Source organism: Neopelma chrysocephalum, unplaced genomic scaffold (genome assembly GCF_003984885.1).
Source record: "Neopelma chrysocephalum unplaced genomic scaffold, ASM398488v2 Primary Assembly neopelma1_73b, whole genome shotgun sequence".
NCBI lineage: Eukaryota > Metazoa > Chordata > Aves > Passeriformes > Pipridae > Neopelma > Neopelma chrysocephalum.
The window spans coordinates 2,232,913-2,245,247 of record NW_020897734.1 but is presented as its reverse complement, the minus strand read 5'-3'; the positions used below and the strand labels follow the sequence as shown (position 1 = coordinate 2,245,247).

The following is a 12,335-nucleotide window of genomic DNA, read 5'->3' as shown; positions in this document are numbered from 1 at the left end:
TGAAAATGAGAAAATAACTGCAGGACAGAAAAAAACACAGGGTATAGGGAAGTCAGTACAAACGCCAACACACTTATGTGACCTGCAGCAGCAGAGAGACATGAAAACAGGACAGAAGGAAGGGGCACAGATTTTCACAGGTGACAACATTTTGCATTACACAGAAAAAAGACAGCAAGATAAACCAGGCTATTACTGGAACAATATTGTCCATCTTCTTAAATGGTGCTCATTCTGCTGTAGGAAATACAGTTTTATAAAGGACTGCATGATAAATTAAAGATGCATCCAAACCTTATAGACTTGTCCATATGTTCCATTTCCAACAACCTGCACCAGTTCAAATATTCCCGCAGGGTCCTGCAAAAAGCAGAAGAAATAACATTATTTGCATTAAAGTAACCACTTCATGTGGGAGAGAAATTGTACACAATCAAAATGAAACGTCTGTGGCACATCTCCTAATGATCTGCATTACACACTAAAGGGGAAATTGCCAAACCACAGTATAAGAAATGCATTAATATTAAAGTTTTCAGTCAAGTTGCTCAAAACTCTATACACAAAATAAGTCAGTGAAGATTTGTGTGGCAATACAGAAGATACAACAAATAAATGAAGGTGTGTGAAAAATACAAGAAATCAACTGCTGATTCAGTTTAGTAGTAGAATAAGGAAAAATCTCCAGGCTTCCTAAGCCTTCCTGCACTGAGCTAGCCTGGAGGCTAAGATGCTGCCCTCTGCCATGAAACACTTGGCACCAGCAATGTAACAAAGGAAAAAACCTAAACTAGAGAATTGAAAAAATTACTATATAAAGCATCTGAGCCCCGTTACCTTATAGAAGGGAAATGCACCATCCCAGGCAACCATAACACTACAGGCAGGCTGAGAACGCTCAACCGTCCTGCTCTGCAAACATAACAAAGTGAATTGGACTCATGTATTGAACTCTCGGCTTTGAACCCAAACTAGATTGCTGTTAATTTATATAAAAGATTCATGAAGTCAGATGATCAGTGCACCATTACACATGAAGCAATTTCCACCCTCCTAGTACAGCATCAGTCGCTCAAAAACTAACCCCTGCAGCAGATGTCCTCCTCCAACAACGAGATGCTGCAGCCCCTCAGATACAGGCAGGCCATCTTCTTGCAAGGCACGGGCAATGTTCGCTCCTGCATGACTGAGCACATTAAAAAATCTGGTGCTTCAGTTAAAACTCACTCAGAGATTTATATAAAACCATTAAGAACTCAAGAGACCAGTTTCTTCGTTTCTGGCTAAGCCATTTATCAGTCCACTCATTTCTTGCTATGGTATCATTGAGAGATTTATATAAAATATTATTAACTCCATGTGTCAGTTTTACCACATCTGTTTCAGCAATCTGTCATGTCAGTTGATGCTTACTGGTACTGCTGAGGAATGTGATACAGAAAAACAATCTCAGAAGTACAATTTCAGTGACCCTGGTCGCAAAAAATCCTTTTTTAAAGGTATCCAGCTACTTCTCCACTCCATTTATATGTTCATCTTTTCATATAAGTAATACTTTCTTCATATCTGATAGGGAAATGTTTACCTCAAGAAAATCCCAGTGGAAACATACAGGCTTTTTTTTTCTGAGCAGATTTTGCCTTTACTGGCACAACTGTAATGATAAATGGCAATAGCTTTCAGTGCAACAGAGCCCAGACTTCCACAGCTGAAAGTACTAATGAGTTCAGTTGGTTTTGCATTTAAGTTAAATGAGTTTTAATCTTATACTTCCAGGACTGTCAACCTCACAAGACTTTTTTAAAAAGCAATGCATAAACCAGATCAAGATCTGTTCTGTCTCTTATTTTTAAAACAAGTTAGTAAGGCATGGCCTTCTAGACTCAATCTCCAATTCCAAAAGCCCTCACACTAAACAAAATCAATGGGAACCCTTGTCTATGGAGTTCAGCATAGGCATAAGAACGCCTACCACACTGGGATCTCCGTGAAGTGCTTTGCTTTCTTCTCATTTCTTCAATTTTCTTTTTCTAGTCTGGATATAAATGAGCCATACACTTTGCTTCATTGGAGCAAAAGTCAGCAAATAATCCATCGCTACCTCTAAAGCAACAGGTGGGTGGTACAAACCTGTGCTTCACGTGCAACCTCCCCACAGAACTGTGCTGTGGGTTGCATGTGGTCCATGCAGTGAAACTCAGAGCAGTTTTTTGAGGAACTCTTCCAGACAAGGCCTTCCATGCACAGTATCTACTGTACTCTGTGGGAAGCACAAGCAGCACACCATTTTCCCACCTTTCCTGCAGAAAGCAACACTGCTCAATTAAGAAGTGCTCACAGTGCACAGAAACCCAGAGAAACCTAAACTGCATTTTCAACTCCAAGTTTGCAACTGTGCCTCTCACTTAAATGCGTGCTCTGTCCTCACTCTTCTTCTCTAAGCTTATTTATTATGCAAATATGGTAATCCAAGGTGCCTCAAAATCAGCTTCTCTGTCCCCCTCCAATCAATTTCATTCTGATTTAGCATCCTAATAGTTTGCTTCTAATGGTTGCTGACACTCTAGGAAAAACTCAAACAATTATCTAAATAAATATTAGCATCAACTTTAATACAGTGAAAATCCTACCATGCCCTTGCTAGCCAATTGAGCATTAAGATCTCAAGCCTCCTCAGTTCTGAGTGCAGCCAAAATACTTGGCCATCTCTCTTGTTTTAATCAGGACACCATAGTGAACCAAGCCTTGTTAAGAGTCATAAAGGATATTAATATGGGCTCTGACTTTGGTCCTTGGATTGCCCTTGTTTGCTTGGATACCACACAGCAAATGCTGGCAATTTTCACAATGGGCCAACTTCTTAATTACCTTGGAATTAGGTATCATCTTTGATGTAGTGCTTCCTCTCAGCTACCATTTAAGCCCCATGGTCCAGCTAACCCTTCACCAGCCAGCACCTGCCAAATTGCTAGGTTCCCTTTGGCAGATGCCAAAATCCTGGCCTGAACATTCATCACTTTAAGGTTAATTACCATAATACATTGTACCATATGGTGGCCGCCTTGCTTTCCTGCAAGTCATCTGCAGAGCACTCAGGAGGCAATAGCAAGACTGCTGACCCAGAGGCACCAAGGCCACATCCATCTCCTCCCCACGGCAGAATGAAAAGCAACACACACAGCAAGAGCTTGATCAAATTGCACTTTTCACATCTCTGCAGCTAAAGAAGATACAGGAGTTTAAAGCACGAGTTCTTCTACAGGACCTCTGCACCTCAGCATGTAATGCAGAGTTCAAGGGCTTTTTAGCCATCTGAGTGCCCTGGTGAACCCAGGGCAGAAACACCCCAGCAAGATGCTCCAGCAACATTAGGAAACTACATCCCCCCATTCTTTCCAGGAAAAGGGGAGAGCCCTGACAAGCACCCATTTGTAGGTGAGCAATGCCAGATTGTGCACTTTGAAAATTATGCCAGTCACAGTCATACCTCCCTGCAGCTGGTGAGAGCAGAACAGCACCAGGCAGCTCCCACTGGGCCCAGGAACACCTCAGACAAGGCAAAAGTAAGGCACCTGTATTTAAATAATTTCCACAGCTCAGCATCACCTGCCTCTCATTTCCCACCAAGCACAAACCCCAAACTAAGGCTGCTGAGTGCTTAAAAAGTTTCCTCCAAAAGGAGCCATTTGTCCCTTCCCCTGTCAAGGCTGAAACCTGCAATGCTCTCAGCCTTCAGAAGTTCTGAATCAGACAGTTCTGACACAAAGCCTGCTGTTTGCCTTGCAGTATTACTCTTTTTCAAACTTACACGATCTTCTTACTTATTTAAGGAGATGATATTCATCTGTTAAAGCTCTAAAGAAGAACTTCCATTACTTTGCCTTACACCCCTGAGCAGAGCCAGGTTAAACTTCTGCTTGCCTAGCCAGAAGCCTTTTGCCATTCTCACAAACTTTACTGTCCCTGCTGCCTTTCCTCTTTTTGCCTCTGGTCTGGAACACCCTCCTGCCCATGTGATTATTGCAGAGGCTTCTCCCAGCCCTTTTTTTTTTCCCTGATATTTTTAGAAAGTAGCTGCTTTGGTTTCACTGTCTGGGGATGACTGCTTTTTGCCACAATTGAACTCTTCCCTCTTCTTCTGTTGAGAGTGTTCCTGCCTGGGTTGGAAGGGTTGCTAGGTGGTCAGCTTCTATGTAAAAAGGCAAAGTGGAACTCGGGGGCATCGTACCCAGTCCTGTCTGTGGATATGAAACACTGACAGCATGGTTTTTAACGTGGCCAAAGTTTGGATTACATTAAAAACCCCAAAACTCATAGCAAACTAGGTGAATGCTGACTTTTTTAGCTTTGGGAGAACAAAAATAAAAAACCCCAAACCTCGACAAAGCCAAACTCCCACGCACACATTTCCTTCCAGAAGATCCTAATTCCTCAGTTGTTTTCTCTCCACAGCATTCTCAACACCTTTAGGAACGTCGGCAGGAATTATTTATTACCCTGGCAGGGGAACGCGCCTCTCCGGCGAAGCGCTCCCGGCCGGGCAGCGCAGCGCTCCCGCGGGACGATCGCTCCAGGAGGGAGCGCGACCGCCGGACCCCGCGGGCTCCGGGACCGGTGCAGCCCCGAGGCTGCTCCGCCCAGGGCTGCTCCCCCCGAGGAGCCCGCGACCCTCGGCCGCCGCTCGGGCATCTGCGCTCCCTGCGCGGGCACGGGCGGCACCGCCGCGCTGTCCCCGCCGCCGTCCCGCGGCCACCGCACGCCGCACCGGCGCCTCTCCCAGCGAAACCCCCTCCGACAAAGGGCGACAACCCCGGGGCGAAGCCCTCGCGCAGCCCTGCGGAGCGGGGTCGGGGTGTCACCCAGGGGGTTTCAGCTCCCGCCGCGGGGCAGCCCCCCCCGTCCCCCTCCTTACCCGCAGCGCCGCCAGGTCGATGCCGTCCAGGCTGCGGGCGGCGCAGTCGCGGGCCATGGCTCCGCCGCCCCGCGCTAACGGTGCCGCGGGCGGCCCGCGGCGGCCCGGCCGTGCCCCGGCGGGCGCAGGGAGCCGGGCATGCCCGGCCGGCCCCCAACGCCCTCCCCGGCCCGGGCGGCCGCCGCCGGCAACTTTGGCGGAGGGAGCTGCTACGGGGAAAGAAAGTTTGCGAGGAAGTGACGTGCGGCGCCGGCGGGGGGTCGGGGCCACCTGCCGCCCGCGGGGCGGGGGCCGCCGCGCTCTGCCGCCCCACGCGCGCTCCCCGCGGGGTGGGAATTGCCTCTGGAATGGGAATTGCCTCCGGAACGGGAATTGCCTCCGGAACGGGAGTTTCTGTGCACGTGTGTCTCCCGGGCCGAGAGAGGGGACGCACCCCGAGCGGCAGCCCCCGCGCCGCTCTCGCCCCCACGGCGCACCAGAGCGTTACACGAGCCACGAACAAAACCCCTTAAAGCCCCCCAACAAACTGCGTTGACGGCATCCAAAGAAGAGGGTTACACACACAGAGAGACTGCTAGCCCCTTTCCCTCGGGTAGCGGGCGCTGCAAATGATCCCACGGGGGTGACGGCAGCGATGCTCATCAGAGCGCCGAGCTCGGAGCCGCTGCCTCAGCCCCGGGGGGAGCCCGGCCCCGTGGCCCCACAAAGAACAGGGGCACAGGCGGCCCCCACGGTGCGGAGCTGGCAGCAGCCCGCCCCTTCTGCCAGCACGGCCCCGAGTGCCGCAGGCGGCTCCATCGAGGCACCGCAAACCTCCACGGCCCCTTACGGCCTCTTTCCCCCCGATAATTATGACCACAGAAAGAACACACCACACAGCTGTAGTGGAGTGGAACGACCATGGGTATATTTGGGCCTCGTGTTTAGAGGCAAAATTCAGTGGAAATGCACATTTCTCAGTCAAAGTCCTTAAATATTCCTAAAGGATGCTCAGGGCGTTCTCCCCTCTCAGGGAGCAAGAAATTCTGAATCCGTATTTTCATAGTTGCAGATATGAAATCAAGACGAAGTGGTCAAAGTGTCTTCGGTGCCTATAAGCACACAGGGGGAGCCGCGATGCCAGCAGCGAGGGGTAGTGTTGTAATAAAGGCATTTGGCAATTTCCTTGAAAGAAGTGCTGATGTATCACTCAGCTTCAAAGTGTTCTTGTACAAAAGCCCACAATGGGTACCTTATCGCTACAGCAACCCTGGATTTCTGCTCTCTGCCTGCCTGCGGGCCAGCATGTGGAGGCACTGCTAAGGAGTTGTGGCCAATTGCTGCATTAAAGTGGAAGTTTGTTGAAGAACTAAACATGTAAATGCAACCATGCACGATGTGGGCAGAAATCCACACACAACGACAATCCAGCCCCTCCACTCTCTCCCGAACAGCGCTTGGAAAATTCTGGCCCTCATGTCGCCTTTGACAAAGTTAAGCCACAGCTTTGCTCCCCATTCTAGCCTTCCTGCCTTACATAAATCCATCATTAGCCTTTTTGCTTGTGTTTTTTTTTCCTCACAATCCCTATTTATCTCTTCTCTAACCTCCAGGCTGTCCTTTGTCTCCTGCCACTTTCCACTTCCTTCCTGCTTCCCTGGTGAGAACCGGTGTGAAACTCCAGGCTGTTGTCTACCCAACACAATCTCTCCTGCTCCATCTCTTAGATTCTTTGCCAAAATTAATCCTGCCTGCCTTGCTTACCTCTGATGAATTCTCCAACTTGAGGATTCATTTCCACTTGACAGAAAGCTCTACCCAAAAATGAGATGAAAATCTGGGTTTAGAAGCATAACATGGCTTGTAGTATTTCTGCAAGCAGGTGTCAGTATCTCTGCTATGTGGTTTTATCACCACCTTTCATTGCCTTCCCCTCACTGAACCCTGTTGCTGGTAGTTTCTGGGGACATGCCAGTCCCACTCACAGCACTGCGGGCAGGGCTCCATGAGAAATTCTCCCCTTGCTGCCATAGGATGTGGTACATCTTTTCCCCATAAAAGCCTTGCAGGTCTAACAGAAGCAACAGCTGGTTTTGTCACCAATATTCACAGCAGATCTGCTGAGGCTACAAATGCCACTAGGCCAAGCCTACTTTTCAGAGTAGAACCAGATTTAAAAGCCCCGAGTTCTCCCATCACCAGCCTGATGACTGGTTCTACAGCCACAGAAACTGTGCTCCAGGTGTCCCCTGTGGTCTTGTGCCCCGTCCCAGCCATCCCCAAAGCCCCGTGCAGACAGGGCACTGGTGCTATTGATGACATGCAAGTGGGCTGTCCCACCTTGCTCTTCTGCATGAAGCTGTGTGGCAGAGTAACTCCCAGGAATCAGAAATTCAATGCCTTAGCACAATTGTTAATAAATTAGAAACCCACATTTATCTCACCAATAATAAAAAGTGAACAGGTTCCCTTAAGAATAAATTCAATTAAAAAAAAAAACACCCTAACATCCAAAGCATAACAAACACAAGAGACAATTAAATGCTATCAGTACAGCTTTCCTTTCCAACAGCCGTAGTCAAAACCCTGCAGCCAAATTCAGCAACCACAGACCTGAATATAAAAACCTTTCGAATGTCTATGTGCATGCAAAGGATGTTTTGTATTAGAAGGGAAGTGCAAGAATGAAGGGGGAAGAACTTCCTTTGTTTCAGCAAAGGAAATGCCATTGTACCCCAGAAGTACCGGGCTAATCCTGAGCTCTTCTGTCAGCATCCTAACTCAGATTTGGGTCCATAATAGTCCTACCAATAGTAATTGCCCCTGCCAGATGTGACACTCAGTAAAGGAAGAGAGTGTTTAAAGCCGAGGCTAGAATTGACATGCTGGCTTGCTTCCCTTAGCTTTGTTTACAATGAGGTCTCAGCTACAGGTGTGAAGTTGGCAGAGAAATAAACAAGAAGATAACTCATAAGAGAACAGGATTTCTGGTCTGCAGGAAATAAACAGCCTCTTAAAATGTGCATTTAGCCTGAAATGGACAAATTGACCCTTTTCAGTGTTTCTTGGTTCTCTGAACTGTAAATTCAGAGAAATTACCATTCAGAGAAACTTCAACACACACGATCTTCTTACTGAAATAATCCCCCAGATGCTGCTCTGGGAATGGACATCCCTGCTACCCCCATGGCTGCAGGAACGGCCAGGCTCGGCAAGCTCATGCCATATCTGTGACTCCAGAGCCAACCTTCTGCATAACTTCCCAGCATTTTCAGGATCCAAATTCAACAGAGAGCTCGAAACCCAAAAGCTCAGTTTAGGCTTTCTGCCATAGAGGTAGAAGGAAAATCCCTCTTCAAGCTTCTGAGTTCCCCTGCTCCCATGGTGGAGAGCCACAGCCTGACCCACCCCAGTGTGCCAGCTGCTCTAGGACTCCTCCCTGCAGCAGTTCCCCAGCACATGCTTCAGAGCCAAACAGGATCTCTGTGAACACCAGCTTTCCCTGACACTGAAATATTCCCTGAGATATTTATTTTGCTGGAAGTTTTCTTACCTTCTGCAAGGAACCTGCATTTTGACAGTGTCTGAAGTGCCTGATTGGACTGATACAGATGCTCTGACATCAGCACCTTCCTCCCAGAATAAAAATACTTTACAAAACTCCCCATTGCTTTTGTTTTTTATATGAACTAGAAATTTTAGCCATCTCTTTAGTGTTTCTTTAGGGAACAACCCTTGGCTGACAGACAGAAGTGACACAAAAGCCCGTGAAATCTGCTTGTAACTACAGACTTCACCCTCCCCTTCCAGAAGTGCTCTCTGGATTGCTGAAAAGAGAGGCCAATCTTTTTGCCCGATGATCTCAGAAAACATTTTTTCCTCATTTGTTTGCAGAATCAGAACATGACAAACTGTTAAATGCAGATTACAGGAGACTCTATGGGTGGCAGTGGCCAGCATGATATTAAGCCCAACACCCATCCTTGAGTAGCGTCTCTTGGCTGCTGCTTGGATTCATTACCATTTACAGCATCATTCTGGAAGTCATTTTATGAAGTCTCAGAGTACAAAAAAAAAAAAAAGAAAATCTTGATTTATTAGGCTAGTCACTAACTTTAAAGTTGTCCCCTTCCTTTTCCAATTACAGCATGGTTTGTACCGTGGGTGGCTTTGCTAGACTGTCAGGAACAAGATAACACATTAAAAATGTGTATAGGATTGCATACAGCCTGGGTATGTCTGCTTGCTAACTTGGTGGGAGTCTCACAGTGCCAGGAGAACTATTGAATGAAAACAGAAAAGCAGAGCATACTTTCATCAGGTCACACCTTGGAAAATACCAGCATAACTTACTGTAGCTGATGCAAAAATTTTTTTGATTGCACAGGAAAGATTTAAGTTTCGGGCCATGGACACCCAGCTACTTACATTCCAATTTAGTTAAAAGATGCTAAGAAAGCTGAACCACCAACCCAGTCCACTTCATAACTTCAGCATTTCTGGGACCCATCCCTGCAGTGCTTGGAAATCACAGTAAAATGTCTTTGTTTTCAATGGATTGTTGGATAGGGCTGTGAATATTTCTCATGCTTTCTCCTGTTTGAACTAAAGAAAATTCCCACTTCATTCCAAAAATATTAAGGCTGGGCCAGAAATTCATATTAAAACCTGAATCTGTCTTCAGATTTGCACTTTGCAGAGGCTGCTGCATTAGGATTGAGAGACAGGGTTACTACCCTGAGTAAACTGGAAATATCAGAAATCCAGACAAACAAACTAAACCACTCATTTCCCGTATAATACTCAGTAGCACATACAGTAGTTTTCATCTCTTTAAAAATTAAATAACTTTTTTCAGTTCCTGGCAGACGTGCTAGTTCTGTTTCACAGGATATCCAAAATGAGACCAAACAGCTTCCTTCCCCAAGGATTACTGAGGGGACAGGCAAGCTGGAAAAAGTGCCTCTCACTACTGTAATCCCAGCCAGGATGTCCACCTCATTTCCCAGGGTAAAACTTAAAATATAGGTCTCCCACAAAACTTCCATTAGTCCGAATCTGTTCACTGGGACTCTGGCAGAAAGTTATTTTCTTTCCAGTGGCACACAGACGAGCCTGCCTGTGCCAAACATGTCCCCACACACGGAGCACAAGGAGCCCTCTCCTCACAGCACCGATAACCTTCCATTGCTGCCTGACCCATGACTTCACAGCATTGTTTCAGCTCAGCACTTCGGAGTTTCTCAAGTAAGAACGCTGCAACTGGAAGTTTCCAGTTTCCCATCAGCCCAGCACACATCCCTTCTATCCCTGAAAACAGCCACACCAAAGCTTTCAGGGAGAGGAGTCGTATCTTCTGGAATGATGGCATTTTGCACTCCTGGCTTTTGGACTCTGTTCCAGCACCAATTGGATCCTCAATGGTGATTTTGTGCAATAAAACATGAATTACACAGATAACTGTTTTTCCCTGTGTGAAAGCCATTTCTATTACCTTGTCTCCCCATGAGAATTTTTCCTACTCTGATTTTCTTTTCCTTCCTGTGTCACTGGCTATTTCCCTGTGACTCTCTGCCTTGTATCAGAATATCCAGGCAATATCTGCCTGCTACAGTAATACCAGTGCACGAAGGCTGGCTGACAATTCTGCAAAATAAAGAGCAAGATAATTTATTGAAATAAATTGAACCCATACATTTTATATAACTATCATATCTTACTGTTGTGCAGCCATCTGCCTAGCTATAAGTTTTCACCTTTCCTCCCATCTCCTGCAAAGTTATTTCTTCATTCAAAGTAAGAACCCTTTGAAATCCTTTGCAAGGAACAGTAGCTATATGTTACTAGGTCATCAGATCCCAATGGAGTTTATGAATACCGTAATGAATTTCAGCCCAACATCTGTCTGCTCTCTGAAACAGATGCAATTATGGAAAAAATAGCTGCTGCCTCTTCACAGGCAGACTTCTCAGTTAAAAAATCCAAAATACAAAGAAAACTGACATAGCACAGTTTAATCGCTACCACATTAAATGTATCAGTCAAAATATCACGTGGCAGATGCTTTTTATGTGAAAGCAAGACAAGCTGTGGTAACTCTTCTGGCAGACAGGCAGGGGATTTTGACTTTTAGAAAATCCTGCAGGCATGGTTTTGCCAACCAAATACTAACTCTGGATGACTCAAACCACAGTTCCCTTTTATCCAAACCACTGAAGTTTGGTGGTTAGCTAAAAAGGAACTGGTATCTGAATCACCCTTAGTTTGGAGGAATTGTCAGATTAAGGTCTCGGGCGTGGGGTTTTGGGGGCAGGGTGTTCGTTGGGTTTCTGTTCCCCTCTTCCCTAAAGGAAAGAAAAAAAATTCAACAACTAAATGTGAGGACAGTTTTCAATGTACTTTAATAATATTTTTAAAAATATTTTAAAAAATTGACTTTATCCTATCTTTTTAACCTTTTCAATGTCACGTGTCAGTCTGGGTACATTCTCAATAAATTAAACAGATTTTTTCAGTCATGTTGCAGGCCTAACTTGTACCTCACAAAATTACACAATTTTAAACTTGCCTTAGCTACAAAAAAAGTCTACCTTGTTGCTCAAGTCCCTGTTACACATCTGCCGTTCCCAGGCCCTCTGCTTCTCCTTTTCTTAAAGGAGGAAAAAAAGAAGCAAAAGAGGAACCATAATTTATGAGCCCCTATCCAGCCCTCTGGAACAAAACCTGCCCTCTGTGACCTATTAAAAATCTTCAGGGAAGTCTCCTCTATTCTCAGTCCAATTTCCATTTAGTTCTAAGTTGCTTTTCATCTCAATAGTTTGTCAACTTTGACAATTTCAAACACACTTGGGTGCCCCAGTGCAGTGCCTGAGTCTTTTAAATCCTCCTCTTTTCCTCAAGGGAACTGTATCCTGTATTTGGGAGGTTGCCTAATTTTTGTGAGTGTGTGTGTCTGCTGTATGGGAAAGGCAAGGGGAAGCTCATTTAGGCATTGAGCAACAGCGTCCTCTTCCAACATTAACTCATGAATAAGTCTATGTCTTTTCCTGTAGATCCTTGCCAATCCTATCTAAACATTCTCTATCTTTGTATATTAATAACCTGCATATAACTTCCAGCCAAGTTTCACTTATGCCTGTAACACCATGCTCAGCCTGGAAACAAGCACACGGCTCTCATGAGGGTCTGTCAGCTTCTCACTGCACTTCACAGCATTTTGGGCAAAGCCTTGAGTAGGTGCACTCGCCTTGATGTTGCTGCTGCACAGTGCAGCTGTCAGCTGAGATTGTAAACATTTTAAAAATTAAATTTGACAAGTTCTTTAGTGGTTTGGGAAGAACGGGAAGGCTCTGTACATCTGCCAGTCATTCACTGACATTTAGTCATGGAAGTTTTGTGGGCAAGAAATGTGTTTGCACAGGTTTGAGACCGGGTGTATTCACTG

At 46.0% G+C, this 12,335-nt stretch overlaps 1 protein-coding gene across 2 annotated transcripts in view; it reads right to left on the bottom strand.

Annotated features, from left to right (window-relative positions):
- Nucleotides 1-4,983, bottom strand: part of NRK (Nik related kinase) — a 92,105-nt gene extending 87,122 nt beyond the window's left edge. For both annotated transcript variants that reach the window (XM_027687184.1, XM_027687185.1), the window contains exons 1-2: nucleotides 4,913-4,983; nucleotides 295-360 (exon numbers count right to left, since the gene is read on the bottom strand). In XM_027687184.1, coding sequence (XP_027542985.1) covers nucleotides 295-360; nucleotides 4,913-4,969 — 123 coding nt within the window. In that variant the 5' untranslated portion in view covers nucleotides 4,970-4,983. The remainder of the gene's footprint in view (nucleotides 1-294; nucleotides 361-4,912) is intronic.
- Nucleotides 4,984-12,335: the final 7,352 nt, after the last annotated feature.